The 18,803-nt window shown below is 37.7% G+C and overlaps 2 protein-coding genes across 2 annotated transcripts; both read right to left on the bottom strand.

Annotated features, from left to right (window-relative positions):
* Window positions 1-946: 946 nt before the first annotated feature.
* On the bottom strand, window positions 947-1,989 carry LOC105229850 (uncharacterized). The gene is made up of 3 exons (XM_011210324.3): window positions 1,764-1,989; window positions 1,377-1,697; window positions 947-1,144 (listed from the first exon to the last, which is right to left on the bottom strand). The coding sequence occupies exons 1-3, from the start codon at window positions 1,845-1,847 to the stop codon at window positions 971-973; spliced, it is 579 nt and encodes a 192-aa protein (XP_011208626.3). The 5' UTR covers window positions 1,848-1,989; the 3' UTR covers window positions 947-970.
* A 1,434-nt stretch (window positions 1,990-3,423) lies between these two features.
* LOC115066428 (uncharacterized) lies at window positions 3,424-15,338 on the bottom strand. Its single transcript, XM_049449416.1, has 3 exons — window positions 15,319-15,338; window positions 3,689-4,046; window positions 3,424-3,633 (listed from the first exon to the last, which is right to left on the bottom strand). The coding sequence occupies exons 1-3, from the start codon at window positions 15,336-15,338 to the stop codon at window positions 3,493-3,495; spliced, it is 519 nt and encodes a 172-aa protein (XP_049305373.1). The 3' UTR covers window positions 3,424-3,492.
* Window positions 15,339-18,803: the final 3,465 nt, after the last annotated feature.

Below are 18,803 nucleotides of genomic sequence, written 5' to 3'. Positions count from 1 at the left end.
TTTCAGAGCTGGAATGTTTTCGTCCACTCGGACTATGTCAATGTCGTTGTATATAGTATATCTCCTACAGCTCATTATTCGCCGTGGCCAATGCGCAAACGACCATAAATCTTCCGCAGAACATTTCTCTCGAAAACTCGTAACGCCGACTCATCAGATGCATTGGATATCGAGGCTGGCATTGCTTTTGCTGTTTTCGCCTGTTTTCTTCCCGAACCTGACGGAGCTTTTGGTATTTTGGTAATGCTCAAAGTCAGTCAACACAACCTTATTAGTTTTGCGAGGATACCAAATTCAGATATAGAAGCTTTTTTTTGTGCTGTTAAAAGCAGCTTTGAAATCGACGAAGAGTGCTGTGTGTCGATCATCTTTTCAAGGATTTTTTTTCAACATTTAGCACATGGTGAATATTTGGTCGGTTGTTGATTCAGCAGCTGGTGGAGTGTTCCTTCCATATTTTTAGTATGCTTTGGGCATCAGTCACTAGGTCACCTCTGGGGGTTTTGCAAGAGTATGCTCCGGCCTTGAAACCTTATGTTAGTCTTTTAAGGAAAATTTTCACTTTATTTACAATATAAACATGCTCACTATCCTATATCAGTAATTTGTGTACTAAGTTATAATATTCGAATGCAATAGTTAATGAGATGGCTGAAATTAAGTCAAAACGCACAACAGGAAATTTACAGTTATTAATCTCCATGGACATCTGCGGTGTCGGTTAATCGGCATGAAATCATCTACGCCCTTCTTGTTGAAAGCTCGCAAGACTTTTCTTAGTCTATATGAAAATACTTAGTGGCTCTCCTCATTTGTACAATAAAACTATGTAAAAGCTTTGTTGAGACCAGTCTACGAATTATTTTCCCATAAACTTCTTCAATAACATACATGTAGTGATATATATCGTATATATATAATGTATTTCTTTACAAATTATGTGCTTCTCTTAATACGAATCTATGGTACTTTATGCAGCACTATTCTTCGTTCTATTGCCATCTTTTGTGTAACCTGTTAGATGTATTTCCCATAATATATTTCCACGCGAAGATAGCTTTCCAGTCACGAAAAACGTAACATTGGGCAAGAAGTGTGGATACATGTCACTGATATCTAATAGCTCAACTTTAAATGTGTGGTGCTAAAAATACAAAATATGTATATATTTGTAATAAATTTCCATTATTTGTTATAACTGTCTTCGATTCGTCAAAATTAAGAAAGTGATGAAACGAACAAACAAGTGTCTACAACAAATAGCGGTATTTGCATGCTCTCTCGCTGGATGTGGGTAGCGTTTTTTGCTTCGCATCTTCACAAGAGAGCAGAAATATGGCGAATCGAAAACGGTTTATATATCTGTGCATACTTACCGCTGGAATGGGACAGCTTGTTAGAAAACTTTGTGAATTTATCAAACCTTTTCGAATCAGTTCAAGTAAACGATTTTTCTTATATTTCGCTTTGAGAAATCTGCAACCGTCCATCTTCATATAAAACAAACGCACATGTTTATCTGGTTGTCGCTCCGAATCGATACTCAATTCAGCTTCCATAAACTGAAGTTCAACTCGATGCGTAGCACTTCCATTCAATTTTGTAATGCCTTCGTGTTCCACCATAATAAAATCTAAATGTTCCACCATATTCGGATCTATAATTTTTGAACTAGCGCCAGTTAGTGTTATCGGAGACTGAAACCATTAGGCAAATATATATAAATTGCATATTACTTATAATACAACATCGAAATTGCTTACCACTGTAGATCTTGTGGTGAACTGATAAAGGATCAGTACCTTAAACAGAAATGCAAATATTTCAGTCTTCTTTTCGGTTGCCATCTCAACTGCGGAATTATTGACTGTATTAAGTAAGAGCGCCAATACAAGTAAAATAAAATTGAAATTGAAAACCGGTATATATTCACAATTTTCCACATGAAAAATTATTTTAATTTTAGAATGTTTGCTATTTAAATGGATAATTATGCGATGGCATTTAAATACAGTAATTTTAACGCACACGACAAAATCAAAATTTTGATAAAAATCTGCATTGAATTCTAGTTAAAAAAGAATTATTTGTGCAAAAAAATTTGGCATGTTTTGGCACGTTTTGGCATGATTAGAATGGTCCAATTTTGGTCAAATATGCAGCGTTTTGTTCGACAACTTTGATGTACATAGAACTCCTTGTCTTTAATGGCAACACATTGGGACAGTCGCTTTTCATAAGCTTCTCTTGAGGGAATTTTTAATAATCACTTGGAGCTAGGACTGAAACTAAACCTCTAAACTCTAAACCAAACTCTCGGAGCTTTTGGCGAGTCACTCTCAATGGGTTAACACATGGAACACATTCCCTCTCCAATTGGTTGACTTCTTATTGGCGGTTGCTGCCTTCAGACGGTAGAATTACTGACAGTACATGTCTAAATTAAGAGTTTTACTGGAAGGTTCATCGTGATTCGACCAGGATCGTTTTCTCTTGACGTTGTCATAAGTGACCCACTTTTCACCACGCCCAGAAATGGATCGACTTTGTTGTGTTTCAGCAGCGATTTGCATATGGAAATTCTGTTCATGAGGTTTTTTGTACTAACTCTTGTACTACACTTTTAATGAGTTTATTTTAAGTAAGCCCCATGTGACACTTGTAGTGTGACGAGTTGAGTCAGCTTAGCCATGTCTCTATCTGTGTGTACCCGAACGAGTCCCCCAGATATCGATCGAAATTTTGCACATTCTCTCTTATCCCAAAGAAGCTGCTGAGTCCTCGTTAAGATGATAATATTCAGATAAGTTGTTATCGAGGTCATCCAACGGCAGGCCGTGCTGTTTCGATGAGGTCGGGCGGTAGCGACAGTGGTGTTAGATGTGTAGGGTTAGTTGGCTGTGTAAAGAGATGGTTAGTGCCATTCGGCTATTCGTTGCACGCTTGATATGTCGAGGTCCATTCTGCATAAGTTGAAGTTAAATCTGCTATAGTTTCCAGAACGAAATTGCGCAAGAGTCACTCTCGATTGTCGTGGCAACTCGAGCAATTGATGGTAGTTTGACTACAAGTACCTATTCTCTCAAAGGGAGCCGGTGAAGGTGTTTATATGTATATGATTTGCGGTGTTTATGTATGCCTGAAGTTAGTTGCGTCCGAAGTCTGGTCGGCGTCTTGTCTTATGTCGTCGACGTAGTTAAGGAAGGACCTCTTGATGCTCCTAGCAGGTAACTATAGGCATGATTTCTACGAATGCACCTCAGCAGAAACTGCTTGGAGAAGAGTTCATTATGCTCCTTAATTGGGAGTATGCGGGCTCACTGTGAAGTTGTTTGATGGGAGACATCAATAGGCATCCGTGGTATCATGGCATAAGAAGAGAAATACTCCAAAGAAGATATAAATGAAATGATAAAGGGAAATTTATTGATAACGCTTTAATTACAATACAATTATAAATATATTCGGAACATATTTGACATTTTATTTTAATTATGAGAACCCGTTAAGAACGACTTGAATATATAAGTGTCCTTTATTATACATGTTGAAGCTCGCGAAAAAGGACACATTTGGTAAATAGCCTGTGTACAATGTACCCATATCTAGCATATCTACCCTAAACAGGTGGTGCTGAAATATATAAAATTATTTTGGGCGTTATTGAATTAATAGGACTCATACTCACCGCTGGAATAGGACACTTCAGTCGAAAAGTTTTCGACTTTCTTAAACCCTTGCGAAATATGCGAAGTACCTGATTTTTATCATATTTTCCATCAAAAAAATTGCAAATATCGAGTTTTAAGTCCAAAAAGCGTGTTCTCTTACTGTTTGCATGTTCAAGGTCAATCGTCAGCTGCGAATCAATAGAGTGAAACACAACGTTTTGGGCATAAGTTCCATTTAGCTTTTTAACACCATTGCGCTCGACCAACGACAGTTGTAAGTTTTCCACAATGTTGGGATCTGCTATCCTCGCAGTTAGACCGCTGAAAGTAATTGGTGACTGTAAAGGAATTATAAGTATAGATGAGAAAGTTAGTCTTAATTACACTTTGTACTTTTTTTTTAACAGAAAATGATTGTTTAGGGATACGAATATATAAATGGCTTACCACAAGTTGTCTTACGGTGAGAACGTGGAATACGAGGCACTTAAATAAGAGTATAAACATTTTTAAGTTTATATCAACTGTAATGCCGTGACCGATTAAGCGTTGACTTTGTTATGAAATAAAGCACAACTAAAGTTCGAATGCGGCGGAATTAAACATGGACAATTCAAGCTGTTATTAATTTGTTATAAAATTTCTATTTAATTCCGAAAACACCTTTACCTAAGTTATTGGCATTGCAGTTAGCGATTTGTGATTTAGACGTACAAAATCGGAACTCGTTCGAAGACTAAGTTAAAAAAGTTATTCGATTGGCAGTCCTCCCCCGACTATTATCCGATTTTAATATTTTTACTTTTGCTTTATTTGCTTTCGCATATTGCAAAAGGAGAACAAGCTCGACCAAGCATCTAACACACAAATGGGCTTCAATTATAATCATATACTAAATGCCATGTAATTGTACAATTATGGCATTAAATAATAGAAAATCATCCAATAATTATTGAAAATGGTTTGTAGCGATTATCTGTAATTTTAAAGATAAAAGTCTAAGTTTCTCAAAAATAAATACAAAATTATATTTGAGAATACAAATATCAACCTCAATATTACTTACTCAATTTAGCATTTAGAGAAGTGTGATATGTTTATTAATAATAATATTATGGAATATAATATACCACCGTCGATATTCAATAATTGTTCAATTGAATTAGGCCCTTCGTTCAATGATTTTATGAGAAATACTCTAGCATGTCACGACCACAATGCTTAATCGGCAGAAAAGTGCCTAGAGTATAATTTACTTCCACTATATGCTGTTCAAAATATTAAGTAAGGAGATCTGTAAAGTGCTGAAAATACTATATTTACTCGAATACCATCATATATTCAGGGGTGTTGTGGAATCAAAGACAGACTTGCTTAGCTGTCAGAATTACAAACCAATTCTGATTTTCAATGGTGTCACAGAATCTGTTTGGTTTTTCGTCTTTTCGAACATTCGCAAAACCAATATTCGAATCAGCTGTTTACTAATGTGACAAAACTTGCAAATTAATACATTTGGAAGCAATCCTATTAAAGTGTTTTATCAGTTCCGAATTAAAATTAAATGTTAAATTACGTTTTGTAAATCTAATATCTTTAAATATCCGGATTTTTTTTCCAAAAACTCTATAATTAAGACATTTTGCTTTTTATACTTATACTTTGATACTTTTCCCTTATAGAAATTAAGATAAATTAATTTGTAATAATAAAATAACTTGATTTTTTAACTTACATTTCAACTCTGTTAGCGACTATCTTCTTGCTTTGTTTCTGATAGCAAAACCGATAAAATTGGTCTCCGTGACACCCAAAACCGATACAAATTCTGTTTCGAATATCAAACCAATAATATCTGAATTCATGACACCTACTACTGTTTTGAATCCGTTTGAATTCTGATTCCGACAACTATCAGATTCCACAAGACCCCTTAATGTGTTTGTTTAACATCACTTGCTGATCAATACTTGTCTTTAGCAAATAACCAAAATTATATTCTATTATTATGCTTAAAATAGATCAAATTGGTTTTCCCAAACCCCAAAAAAACAATAACATATATAAGTATGGGCATCGTGTTCTAAGTTTAGAGAAAATATAGTCCTTAAAAAAAGAACTCTTGTATCCGATCTTATAAGTCGGCAAAGTTCCTAGTGGCCAGTTATGTTATTACGAAAATTCACCTTCTGTAAAGAGTGTGTTTCGCGCGCTTCGCTCTACTTATGGTCAACATAATCCGCTGGCTGAGCATACTATTCGCAACATCAACCATTTTGAAACTCAGCATTCGTTATTGGATAATATTCGACCGAAAAAATCACGCCCAGCACACAGTGAAGAAAATATGGCAGCCGTAGCTGAGAGTGTACACTAAGACCGTGGAGAGTCGATTTGGCGCCGTTCGTAGCAACTTGGACTAACGTATGGAACGACTTGACATTTTATGTCGATACCTTAAATTGAAAACGTTCAAAATATAGCTTATGCAAGAACTGAAGCCGCTCGACATTCCCAAGCGACTTCGCTTCGCTCTTTGGGCTCTTGAACATTTCCAAGAAGATACGACTTTTTCGACCCAAATTTTGTTCAGCGATTAGGCGCATTTATGGGTTAATGGGTATGGAGACAAGCAAAATTGCCGCTTTTGGGACGAAAAGCAATCTCAAGAGTTGTCAGTTCATTCTGAAAATACAACGGTTTGGTGTTGGTTGAGGGCCGTTGGCAAGTGACAAGAAATCTTTAATTCTTTAGAAGTCAATCAAGTAACCTTTTCAAAAGGTTTAAAAGCAACCTGATATATTCAAAAGCAAGGAAATTGGTTGCCATATGAATTTCGCATATCAGAAATGCTACTTGAACGCTACAAAGAGCAGTCGTTTTGAATCAAAATGTGACTAGAGATGCAAAATGGGTGCGTTACGACAACCCTAAACTCAAAAAATCAAAAATCGAAATCAATGAAATATTCGTGACCTTTCACACGAGAGTTGGGTCTAAGTAATCGGGACGGACCCGGATTTTTATCTCGCCAGGGACTGTCAACTCGGCACCATGCCACGAAATTAATTGAGGAATGTTTTCTGTCACTATAACAACAACAACGAATATTCATAACACCAAGGTAATGTTCTGTATTTGGTGGGATCAGAATCATCATGACAACGCTCGGCCTATTTGGAAAACAGCGGCCGGGAAGTTTTGCCTACACGACTTATAGCCCAATCTTTATTTCTGCTGACTACCTTTTGTTACGGTCAATGCAAAATTTTCTCATTGGAATATGATTCACATCAGAAGAGGGTATTAGCCAAGCTGCCGGATGGAATGAACAAATTGTCAGAAAGTTGGAAAAATGCTATAGCTTCAGATGGGCAATACTTTGAATACTTAATAATGGAGCATCTCTTGTGCACTTGTCCCGCATTGGCAAACTACACTGTAAGCATCTGGGGTCCTCACGTTATGATACACAGGAAGAGGTATAGATAGTAAGGTCACAGAATCTGTTGACTAAAGGATGATAACAAGAATTCCTCATAGACCTAGTAACTGAACTCCTTCTGGTGTCGCAAAGTAGCAAAACTGGCCAATGCGTGGCTCATTGGCTTACCAAACTTATCTAGCCTATCCCAACCCAAGACTTTTGTATAGGATGATTTTTTAAGAGCTTGATAACTTTTTTAAAAAAAAAAAACGCATAAAATTTGCAAAATCTCATCGGTTCTTTATTTGAAACGTTAGATTGGTTCATGACATTTACTTTTTGAAGATAATTTCATTTAAATGTTGACCGCGGCTGCGTCTTAGGTGGTCCATTCGGAAAGTCCAATTTTGGGCAACTTTTTCGAGCATTTCGGCCGGAATAGCCCGAATTTCTTCGGAAATGTTGTCTTCCAAAACTGGAATAGTTGCTGGCTTATTTCTGTAGACTTTAAACTTGACGTAGCCCCACAAAAAATAGTCTAAAGGCGTTAAATCGCATGATCTTGGTGGCCAACTTACGGGTCCATTTCTTGAGATGAATTGTTGTCCGAAGTTTTCCCTCAAAATGGCCATAGAATCGCGAGCTGTGTGGCATGTAGCGCCATCTTGTTGAAACCACATGTCAACCAAGTTCAGTTCTTCCATTTTTGGCAACAAAAAGTTTGTTAGCATCGAACGATAGCGATCGCCATTCACCGTAACGTTGCGTCCAACAGCATCTTTGAAAAAATACGGTCCAATGATTCCACCAGCGTACAAACCACACCAAACAGTGCATTTTTCGGGATGCATGGGCAGTTCTTGAACGGCTTCTGGTTGCTCTTCACCCCAAATGCGGCAATTTTGCTTATTTACGTAGCCATTCAACCAGAAATGAGCCTCATCGCTGAACAAAACACGCGCGCGAAACACATTTCGAACCGAACACTGATTTTGGTAATAAAATTCAATGATTTGCAAGCGTTGCTCGTTAGTAAGTCTATTCATAATGAAATGTCAAAGCATACTGAGCATCTTTCTCTTTGACACCATGTCTGAAATCCCACGTGATCTGTCAAATACTAATGCATGAAAATCCTAACCTCAAAAAAATCACCCGTTATATATTTTTCTTAAGAAAAGGTTCAAATTAAATAAAAGTCACACGAATATACTTAGTTATAGACCCGATTACTGACGTCACCAAATGTAATGGATATGCTATATAAACAGTAATCAAACCAGCTGAATGAATATGTAGTCTATACAAACATATCTATATAGATCCGTTTTGAGAAGTCAGAAAACATAGAATAGCGCTAAAAATAGCAACAAATTCATATCTCAAGTGTGGGGATAAAAATAATGCAGCATAAAATTTAATTAAACGCAACTCCCCCTCCATTACGTACACTTTAAAGTCATACTTCATTCATATATATACATACATATGTATATACTTCTATATACGCTTTGTTGCGTATGTCATCACGGTGTTGATGATAAATTCCAGAACATATGTGTGGGGCAGACTTGCTACACACAATCACACATTACCATATAAACACCGAAGCGCATGCGCGACTCCACCACCCGCTAACGAGCAACTGCAAGCAGCAAAGTGATATTTCATTTTGCATTTATGCCTGGGCACATGCGTGTATGGCTGAAAATCGGAAGTAAAAATAGCTTCAAGTAAAACACAAGGCGACTAACTGACTGAGTTACACAGGATTGCCCCGTTTCGGGCTGAGGTGCGGATAAGGCGGCGCAGACTTCCGGTTTTCGAGCGCGTGCTCCACCACGCAAATCTCGAGCTCAAACAAAAACAATTTAGAATTTCCTAATTGCTGCCACGCAAACAAAACAATAGGGTACAATCCACTTAAAAACTTACTCACATAAGTACTTATGTATGTATGTGTGTGTGTTTGTGTAGTTGGCGCGGCATGCGGTGAAAGAGTTGCGGCAACAACCGCACAGCATATCCGCTGTGCGTACAACAGCCGCCTCATAAATTGAAACGAAATTTAATTACAACAACGTACTGACAATTATAACGGTCATAAATTCCGCCGAGTGCCCCAGTTTACATAATCTCGCAAGCGGCAAACAATGGCGTTTCAAAGGAAATTTATAGCTACTTATTTGTGGCATACAAAAACACCAAGCCAGCCACTATACATACACCTCAGCCGATTTTAATACTAAAGAAAAGCGGTGCGCTGGTCAACCCCTCTCCCAGCAGCCCACATCCCCACAAACACACATACGCGCAGGCGCGCAAGCGCATCCTTTCGATTTATCCGCAATGCGAGCTTTTGTTTATCCAACGTTCATTAGCAGGTCAAGTAAGCGAATTACGCAGCATCAATTAGCGGGGAAAGTCCTACGAGGCCATACTAAATCAAAAAGAAAATAAAAATGTCCGCAAATGTCCATACAAAGAACCAAAAGCGATGAGACACACAAAAAGAAAGGATTTACAGCGAATTTACGATCACGCTGATGTGATCTTAAACGCAAATTTGCATTGTGTAAGACTCAGTTGTCCGTCCGCCTAGCTGCGCGCATGCCCTACAAACGTCATGTATTGTCCTGCGGCAGGACAGCGTGCACTCGCCTCGCACAAAAGCATCCTTTCGTGTAAAATGCGCGCCTTTGTTCGACTTTCAGACAACAGGAATGTATGTACATATGTATGTATGTATGTATGTAAGTGAGTACCAACCGAAACGGTACCAAAACGCTGGCAAACAAAGCCGTATGCAAATGCAAATCCTATTTTCTTCTATCTGTAGTCATAAAAAGAGGGAATATAAAGCCTCGGCTCATTAGCCTTGGCTGTTGTTGTAAGTAAATAAGATCAACCAGGTGGACCGACCGTCACAAACAGCCTCTCAAATCAACACTCACTATGTTGCAGCTATTCTTTATGCTCCGCGGCTGTCAAGTGACCTGGCCAGGCAACTTCAAAGTGACTGTCCCATGAGAGGACACTGATCGACGGCGTCGCATTATGGAAAATCCGCCAAATAGAAAATTAGCGGTATTAAGCGCAGCGCAAGGTAACAACAACTGCCTAACCCAATCTTACAACATCCTTTCATGACTACGATCAGCCGTGCGCCCATTTCGTGTAAGAAGCGCCAGCGAAGGGTTGTTACTTGCACTCGATGACCTTAGGATTTTCGTCTCTTCATTTTGTGTGCTTTGGTTTTATTTATGATTTTGTTTTTGCATTCGGGATCAGCAGCCACATTTTTGGTCCACACGCAGCACGTCAATTTCGCATCTCGAGCTGGCGTAATATGCTGTCAGCCGTTGGGCGTTTTCCGTACCCTCGGCGACAGATCAAAATAAAGTGATTTTCCCGCAGGCATCAACAAACGCAGCAAAGGATGTCCGTGAAAAAATGTCTAAGAAAGGAAAGTGTCCTAATATACATACATACACACATGCATATACACATATATATGCATGGCGTTCAATTTAGACTCAAATTCATGTTTTTTTGCCTTGCTTCGCCGCGGACGTGGGAAACTGTAACGCGCCGCAATGTAAGAAAGCTGTGAGCGCTCGAAAGCGCATATCTAAGGTATCTTCTCTGCATTCTTACTGTCCCCTTTTGGTACGGTTGTTTCTTGGTGCGGGTATTTTGATATTTTGACATGTGTCTTTTTGAGTTGTGGAGGTTGGTTGTCCCTGCCACTGCTGATGTCATCTTGCTGCGACAATTCATGTGAACGTAAAAAGTGGGATAATACTAGTTATTGATTTTACTTGTATATCGTTGTTGTTGTAAAATCTGCACTTCTTTGGCTTCTTGTAGATTATGTCTTCAGTGATTACAACGACTGATTTGTTCAAAGCTAATATCGGTAGTCATATGAGGTGCATGTGATGTCGCAAAGCATACTTATGTGATTGATTGATGTAAAAACTTTGTTGGAAGCACGCCAAGCTGTGCTGTTCCGATTAAATCTTTAATCAACTAATAAGTATTTCTTGAATTACCATAATCGACCAGTTGGCATCTGCATACTCGTATTAATGTTAATATACAATCGGTAGGGTTGGGAGTGCTTATTTTCTCACTGGTGTATGTTCTATTTGTTAAAACTGAGAAATTCGTTTATATGTGGATATCAAAAGGTAAATGAGATCATTGATATCTCCGACTATATGTAGTATTCCATATTAGTAAATGTATAGATGACTTCTTGGACACATCAGAAGTCAAATCAACAAAAAATTGTTAACTTCGGTTACACTCCGTATCGTGTAGTGTCGATTCGGCGCTGTTCGCAGCAACTTGGACTAATGGAACGACCTGGCGCATTTTACGCCGAGATCTTAAAGCAAGAATTGAAGTCGGTACACCTTACCAAGCGTTATGGCTTCTCTCTATGGGCTCGTAAATGTTCCAATAAGATCCGACGTTTTTGAGCCAAATTTGGTTCAGAAAAAAACAAGCTCAAATCTCGGTGACGTTTGGTTTCAACAAGACGGCGCCACTTCTCATACTTCCCACACATCGCATCAATCAACTGATTTATTGAGAGATCTGTCACCATGATTGTGTGATATCACACCGTCAGACTTTTTCCTGTGAGAATATGTAAAATCAATGCGGTCAATACCACTTCAATTCAGGTCTTGGAGCAAAACATCAAGCGTGTTTTCGCCAGTTACCATTAGACTTAACGGATGGGCCTTGTGAAACGTACCCGGGGCTGGCATTTGAAAGAGATAATCTTCAGAAAATAAATACCAAGGAATGTTTTTTCGAATGAATGAATAAACATTCCCCATTAAATGTGAGATTTTTGTGTTTTCCTTAAAAAAAACTAGGGAACAGCAATAAAAAAAAGCTTTTGTTTTCAATACGCTTTTGAGTTTTTCAGTGAAAAAAACTTTGAGATTATAATGGATGGGTGGGTGTTGATTTCCTCGACCTCTGTCATAAGAATTCAAATGCCGGAAATAAAAAAGAAAGATCTATATGATCTATATTCTTTTTATGAAAAATATCTTTCGGAACTTCAGCATATTCATTAGAAAATATCTTAAATAATTTAGGTTGCATAAAAGCGTGTTTGGGTTTAAATGCCGGTGGCATATATGTATACTGGGCTGAAGGCCACAAAGGAGTTCCCGGAAACATAACAGCTGATGAAATGGTCAAAAGTCCCATTCGTCTGGCTACCTAACAAGTACAGGGAATATGGAAGTCACTAAGAACGATATACAGCGAAATTTTCGAGTTGGAATGCCTTAACTACATGCAGGATCGCCAAACCCATGTGTAAGAGCCTTTTAGGAAAACTCGCTTGCTTTTACTCACACGGTCTTAAAGGAGTGCTGGACGGCTGTTGGTCTCTTAAGAGGTCACAAAATACAAACATCACAACCTACAAGCGTCATATGCGAGCTGGATTGGCATACGAGATAAAGTTACACGCAGAAAGTGCAGAGAAATTGACTTGAGAAAGACGCTGAAACACCTCCTATGCGTTTATCCAATACTCTCTAGAACTCGTCTCAAGTATTTAGGAGCTTCGGAGTTTAAAAGACTAGACGAAGTATGCAAGGTAGACATCAAGTCACTCTTGAAATTCGCAAAAAACGTTGGCATTCTTTATGACAAATACCTCACATCAAACTAAACTGAACCTCCATCTGGGATTATTAAGGACCAGTAGGTCTATGTTTGACGTGTTAGCCGCGTAGTATAACCTAACCTAACCTGTATTTAAATGATATTAATTTACTACATCAGATCATGATAATATGCACACAAAGTTTCAAAAAATGGAATGTGATTTTTGACCTTGCATTTTTTAGTAGTTTTGTGCTTAGCAAAAGATTATGAAAAAGAAGGAATCAACAATCAAAATTTATATAAAGGAGTACATTTATGTATATACAAATATCGTTTTATAAATGCCATTACTGTTACTTTCAATTTGCTTTATTTTTTAATCTAAAAAAAATATTTACTTAACATTTGTTTGCAATTAATTAACACACAACATTTTTGTCATGAACTAGGTCAGCAGCTGGTTTTTTTTTAATATATTTAATATACCGTTATTATGTGGTGTCAACATAATTATATTATAGCATAAAGTAACATTTTTAATGGCATAATTTCGTATATTTATAAGTGTATTTGTGTGAGTTGGAGCCGGCAACTCGGCTGGAGTATTTATAGTGCTACTTCGGCTCAGACCAAAACTGATCTTTAATTAAATGGGTAATCAACCTAACCGTATCGCACCTAAATACTCGCATAAAAATCGTAAATACCGGTTCGTCTGCATATGATAGCTTCGGCAATGGTTCAATCATAAAATCATAAATGTCACTATCCCACACTAAAACCAGGTAATCTCCAAGTCATTGGATACGCTAAAGCTTTTAATGTCAATACTCATAATATAGTATGTACTCGTATTTATGTGAACGAGTAAGTATTTATAGTTAAGCTCGTGTGTATGGGTCTTTGACTGCGCTGCATTTGTGATCGGCATCTTAAAAAAATTCACAAAATTTCACAGCTCACGCGGCATGGATGATGCTCTTTGCCGGGACGCGAGTCTAATGAGCTTATGTGTGAATATTTCAAGTTCTACAGAATTGTGACATGTTCACGTTAGATGGACAGTCGTCATTCTAGAGGCGCTCTAGCTTTGATCTGACATTGAAACAACGAAGACGTAAGATAAACAAATAATACATACATACATATTTACATAGATATTTATGTGCTTATAAGCCAAGATCTGAGTTATGCTTTGAAAGCATACATACATACAAACATTTATGGGTTAAAGCGATTTTGGAGCATTTGTTGGTATGTAAAAATCGCTTTTTTGTTGCGTCAACTCACGTGTGCAGCATTCGTAATGCGCACCAATTCCAGGTAGAATCATAGAATTGACAATCGATATTTGGCTGTCGGGCAGGAAATATGTAGCTGAAGCGCACAGCTGACCAAAGCGAGACGTATAAATACCACGCTCATTTATTAAGCGTGTAGTTGTTGCTTGAGCAACAACACATGTTTGCAGATATGCAAACAAGCAAAAACAAAATGCAAATGAAATAATGAATTTATTATTAAGTTAATTAAGATGTCATTAAACATTATTAATTACACACAAATGGCGATTTTGGATAATCCGCATAACGCAATACATATGTACATACAACATAAAATATAAAGCATAAAATACATAGCGTAAAAGCTACAGATAAAACAAAGAAACTGTGCAGACTTCTAAGCCAGATGGATTGTTTAAGAAAACTTACACATAGCCAAGCCTTTATAAAAGCCTATATATATCTATACTACATATGTATGTCTACATATCTACATATCTATACATATATTGTACACCTATATAAATCTGTATGTATCCTAGGCAGTCACCCATACAAGTTTTCATATCTTGTTTACAATCTCACCAAAGGTCCTTGCACTTGCAATTATTTCTGCCCTTACTTATAGCCCTAGATGCTGCTGCTGCTCTTATCCCATCTTTGCTGCCTTAAACTGGTTACAGAAACTAGTTGCACGGATTTTATTGCATGAGTTTTCCCACTAAATCAAGTGGGCCTAGTGCGCGTAGTTGATAGTGCAGCGTGTGCTCAGTGCCTTCGTGTAAAGCGAAAATGTCAAAGCAAAAAAGTGTTAAGTAAATTGACACAAGATTTATTTCCTCTTGAAATCCATTCAAGGATACTGATTTGTAGGTTAATACACCTTTTCTCCTACCTATACATATGGACTGGCCGTAAAGTGGGTTGGCATGGAACGAATTCCTGCCCAACGTATGTCAATGATGATCGAAGACTGCACTTAAATTGTTTTTTATTTATATATATATTTATACTATATACATATATTTATATGAAATTGCTGTTATTCTCTTAATGATTTCCCCTTTGTTCTTCGAAGTGAGCCAAAATTATATTAGTAAATATGGCACCACTTCTTATTTTAATTTATTGCTTTTGTTATTGATTTTTTAAATTGAGATCAACTTTTCTATATCTCTCTTCACCCATCTATACCTTCGTGATTTTTTTTACAATCATAGGTTACTATTCGTAGGTACTTGGATTCAAAAGTATCTTTACAAACCTCTGGAAAATCTTACCCAACCATTATTACCTGTCCGCCTCGTGATCCATTATGTAGATAGTGAAATATATGTTACATACATACTTATATGGAATGACGAAATGGAAACAGTAATTATTTGGAACGAATTTAGGTTCAGATGTAGAAATAGCTTTACTGTAGTCCAAGCTTTTAGTCAGTTATCAAATTCGGGGCTCTTGGGATTCTATAAAAAGTATTAACTCTCTTCAATAATACAATTTTGGTTAATTTATTATCATTATGTACCCGCAAAGTATTTTAAAAACATTCATTTTACAAATTTGGGACCCAGCAAGTTTTTAATCGCTTGCCAATATTAGGTGTTGGCCTGTCCACGGCACGGCAATCTGGGCTGCGCAAGTGGAATGGACCTGAACTTTTTTATCCTGGCAAGCTGTAAACATGCCAGGTTATGTGAGGTTAGATGGCTGATATAGAGAGATCGCACGTGGACTGCTATATATGTACATATATGTACTCCTTTGTGAAGCCATAGAAAAGAAGAACTCATTGTTTGAACTTATAAATTAGCAAAACTTCTAGTGGCTAATACAAATTTGCACAGGCGTTCAACTTCATTTCACGCCAGTTCGTTGGGATGCCTGGGTATGTGCTCCCAAGTATTTAAGCCCTGACCTCCCAAACGCGGAACAGTCAAGGAGGAGGTGTTGAGATTTTTGCACCTCGTATTCTTTTATAGAGCTTTTGCAGATGGCGTCTGGTAGGATTTCCAGATTGCGGTGCAATCCCTATCTATCTTTTATCTTATGAACGCCAATAGGGCAATAACCTGTTAAAACCCCCACAACTAGGGAAAGGCCAGCTTTACTGAAGGCAAAGAGTTCAGATTTTGCACCCAGCTTTGGTTTAGCTCCCGGGAAGCCCAGCTATCATACAAAATTATACGGGATCACCGATCCACTTTCATTCTACTGATTCTAAGGTGCCTTACCTTGGTTAACTCTGAACGCAATGTTAATGTGTTCAAGGTTAGTATCGTCGCCCTTCCATCTAAGTGGATAGTCACTTTTCTGAAGGCGGCTGCAGTTTGGATCAGTAAATCTACAGCTACCTTAATGACTGCCACCTGGGCTTGGAAAACGCTACAATAGTTTGGAAGTCTGAAGCTGGCGTTGATAGAGAGCTCCTGACAGTAAACCTCTCCACCAACTTTCCCATCCGTGCTTTAACCCACCTGTAAAGCAGCTCACTGCCCCTCTCCTCTAACGGCTCCTCTCGACCCACAACTTCTCCGCTGGTATATCTTCCGTTATTTATGTTTTTGCCTTGACCGAAAATATAGTTGAATCGACTTTTGACTCCATCTATTAGACTATAAAATTTTTGTAAATAAATTCTGAGTGTATGTAAATTTATTCACTCATTCATAAACTGACACTCTGGTATTCCCCAACTGAGCAAAAATCAAAGCGGTAAGGTAGTCCAAGTTCGCTACAAACTTATATGCCCAGCCTAAAAATAGTGAAAATTAGAAATTAAATGAGCTTTGAGCTTCAGAATTATACAAAATTTCATTCAAGTCTTTTGAGTAATCAACTCTGTCGAGATAGAAATGATGGAGAGATATAAAATATTCCGAGAGTGCCTTGAGATCGTAGAAACGTAGAGTCATGAAGAAAGAAATACATCGCAATGAAAAACACTCTTTAGGGAATTTGCCCTAAGTCAACTGATGCCATAGGTCAATGACTAGGTTAGAAAATAAGGAGTTGATTTCTTGCTTTATCAAAGTCGTATATTGAAAGTATGAAGGGTTCATTATTGTTGATTATATTACTTAGCAATTTTCCGACCTTGTGTTATCACAAAAATTTGTCTATAGACTATAGTTAATAATACTGCAGCTTCAATGGTGGTACTCGGGTATCAGAAGAGTGAACAAAATATTTCTGCGAATGCTTGAAAATTACGCCGACTTCATACGAGTATTTAGTATTTGAGAAGCTGTTCGGCAATATTTGCTGAAGCGCGGCAAACAACAAGAAAAAGTCGTATTTGACAACTGAGACAGACAGACTGACAGCAAGCGTATAAGTATAGTGCAAATATTGCTACAATTTGCAGCTAGACCTTGCTTAGATCAAATGGCTAATGTTGTCAAATGTGGCAGCAGAGGAATGCTGCCTGGCGAGCGACGCTTTAGTGTGGCAAACTTTGCGCCACGGTGCGAAATTCTTATTTGGAATTCACGCCAGTGGTTTGTACTTATAATTCTCATTTTTGCTTTTGTTGCCCATTTTGTTTGTTATTTTGTAGAGCCTTTTCAACATTTCCTTCGGTGCTACGTGTGCTTGCGAGCGCGTATTGGAAATGTGTTTCGAGCATAAATTTTTTATTGGTTTTGTTGCTTTTTTCGCTTTCTGTTCGAAACGAGTTATTGGTCAATTGGTACGTCGCGTCACATTAGCGTGGGAATCGCATAAATTCTTAATTTTATGCGGGACGCACGCTGATTGCGGCATATCGGGGGTGTAGTCGGTGGTGTTCGATTGGGGATTCTCGCAAAAATGAAAAAAAAAAAAACATTAAAGAAAGGCACTTGGTAAGAAATATTGCGTCTAAGTTTAGTTAAATTCCTCGACGGAGTGCAGCGGATCCACCGTCAGGTCGCTGTGTGTGCCACACCCAAAATTTAAGTTGTGGCATAGAACGAGTAAGGTCTTCGTTAAGAAGCATTGCAAATTGTTTTGTCCAGCGATTAGTCTCGTTCGTTAAAGAAATTATTGTGGTAGTCTGTATTGTATGTATATACATATGTATTTATTATGATACCCTGAACAGGGTATATTAAGTTAGTCACAAAATTTGTAACACCCTGAAAGAACCGTCGGAGACTCTGTAAAAAATATATATTAAAATGATCAGCAAGACGATCTACATATGTAAGTCGATATAGATTTGTGCTTTCGTCATATGAGAAATAGTCCCTCAGTTTTGTAGATATCGACCCTGTAAATATCGACTTGAATTTTCGCAGACGCCCTTTTGTCACAAGGGAGCAGGTGTTTTGTCGCAACTGTTAATATCGGACCACTATATCGTATAGCTGTCATACGAACTGAAGGTGTAAAATCAAGTCCTTATATAGAAAACTTTTTTGTTTCTCTTCACAAAATGGAATATAACCCAAGCCAATTCTACAATCTCCGAATAAATTCCTCGGATCGGACTATTAGAACATATAGCTGTCATACATAGCTATTTTTGGAAACTTTAATATTTGTGACGAGTATTACAGCTCAGTGCTACCGAAATTGACGTTTTTTCTAATTTTTATACCCTGAACAGGGTATATTAAGTTTGTCACGAAGTTTGTAACACCCAGAAGGAAGCGTCGGAGACCCTATAAAGTATATATATAAATGATCAGTATGTTGAACTTAGTCGATTTAGCCATTTCCGTCCGTCCGTCCGTCTGCATATATACGAACTAGTCCCTCAGTTTTTTTATCGTTTTGAAATTTTGATAACGT

The sequence above is a fragment of the Bactrocera dorsalis genome, chromosome 2 (assembly GCF_023373825.1).
Source record: "Bactrocera dorsalis isolate Fly_Bdor chromosome 2, ASM2337382v1, whole genome shotgun sequence".
NCBI lineage: Eukaryota > Metazoa > Arthropoda > Insecta > Diptera > Tephritidae > Bactrocera > Bactrocera dorsalis.
This window is presented reverse-complemented; position numbering and strand designations above follow the sequence as displayed.

Coding starts and splice junctions, on each gene's coding strand:
- LOC105229850 (XM_011210324.3), bottom strand. CDS start 1,847: ATGGCAACCGAAAAGAAGACTGAAATATTTGCATTTCTGTTTAAGGTA. Junction 1,698..1,763: donor TCACCACAAGATCTACAGTG/GTAAGCAATTTC, acceptor TAATGGTTTCAG/TCTCCGATAACACTAACTGG. Junction 1,145..1,376: donor CAAGCTGTCCCATTCCAGCG/GTAAGTATGCAC, acceptor TTGTATTTTTAG/CACCACACATTTAAAGTTGA.
- LOC115066428 (XM_049449416.1), bottom strand. CDS start 15,338: ATGGATCACGAGGCGGACAG. Junction 4,047..15,318: donor ATGGATCACGAGGCGGACAG/GTAATAATGGTT, acceptor AGTGTAATTAAG/ACTAACTTTCTCATCTATAC. Junction 3,634..3,688: donor TGAAGTGTCCTATTCCAGCG/GTGAGTATGAGT, acceptor TATATATTTCAG/CACCACCTGTTTAGGGTAGA.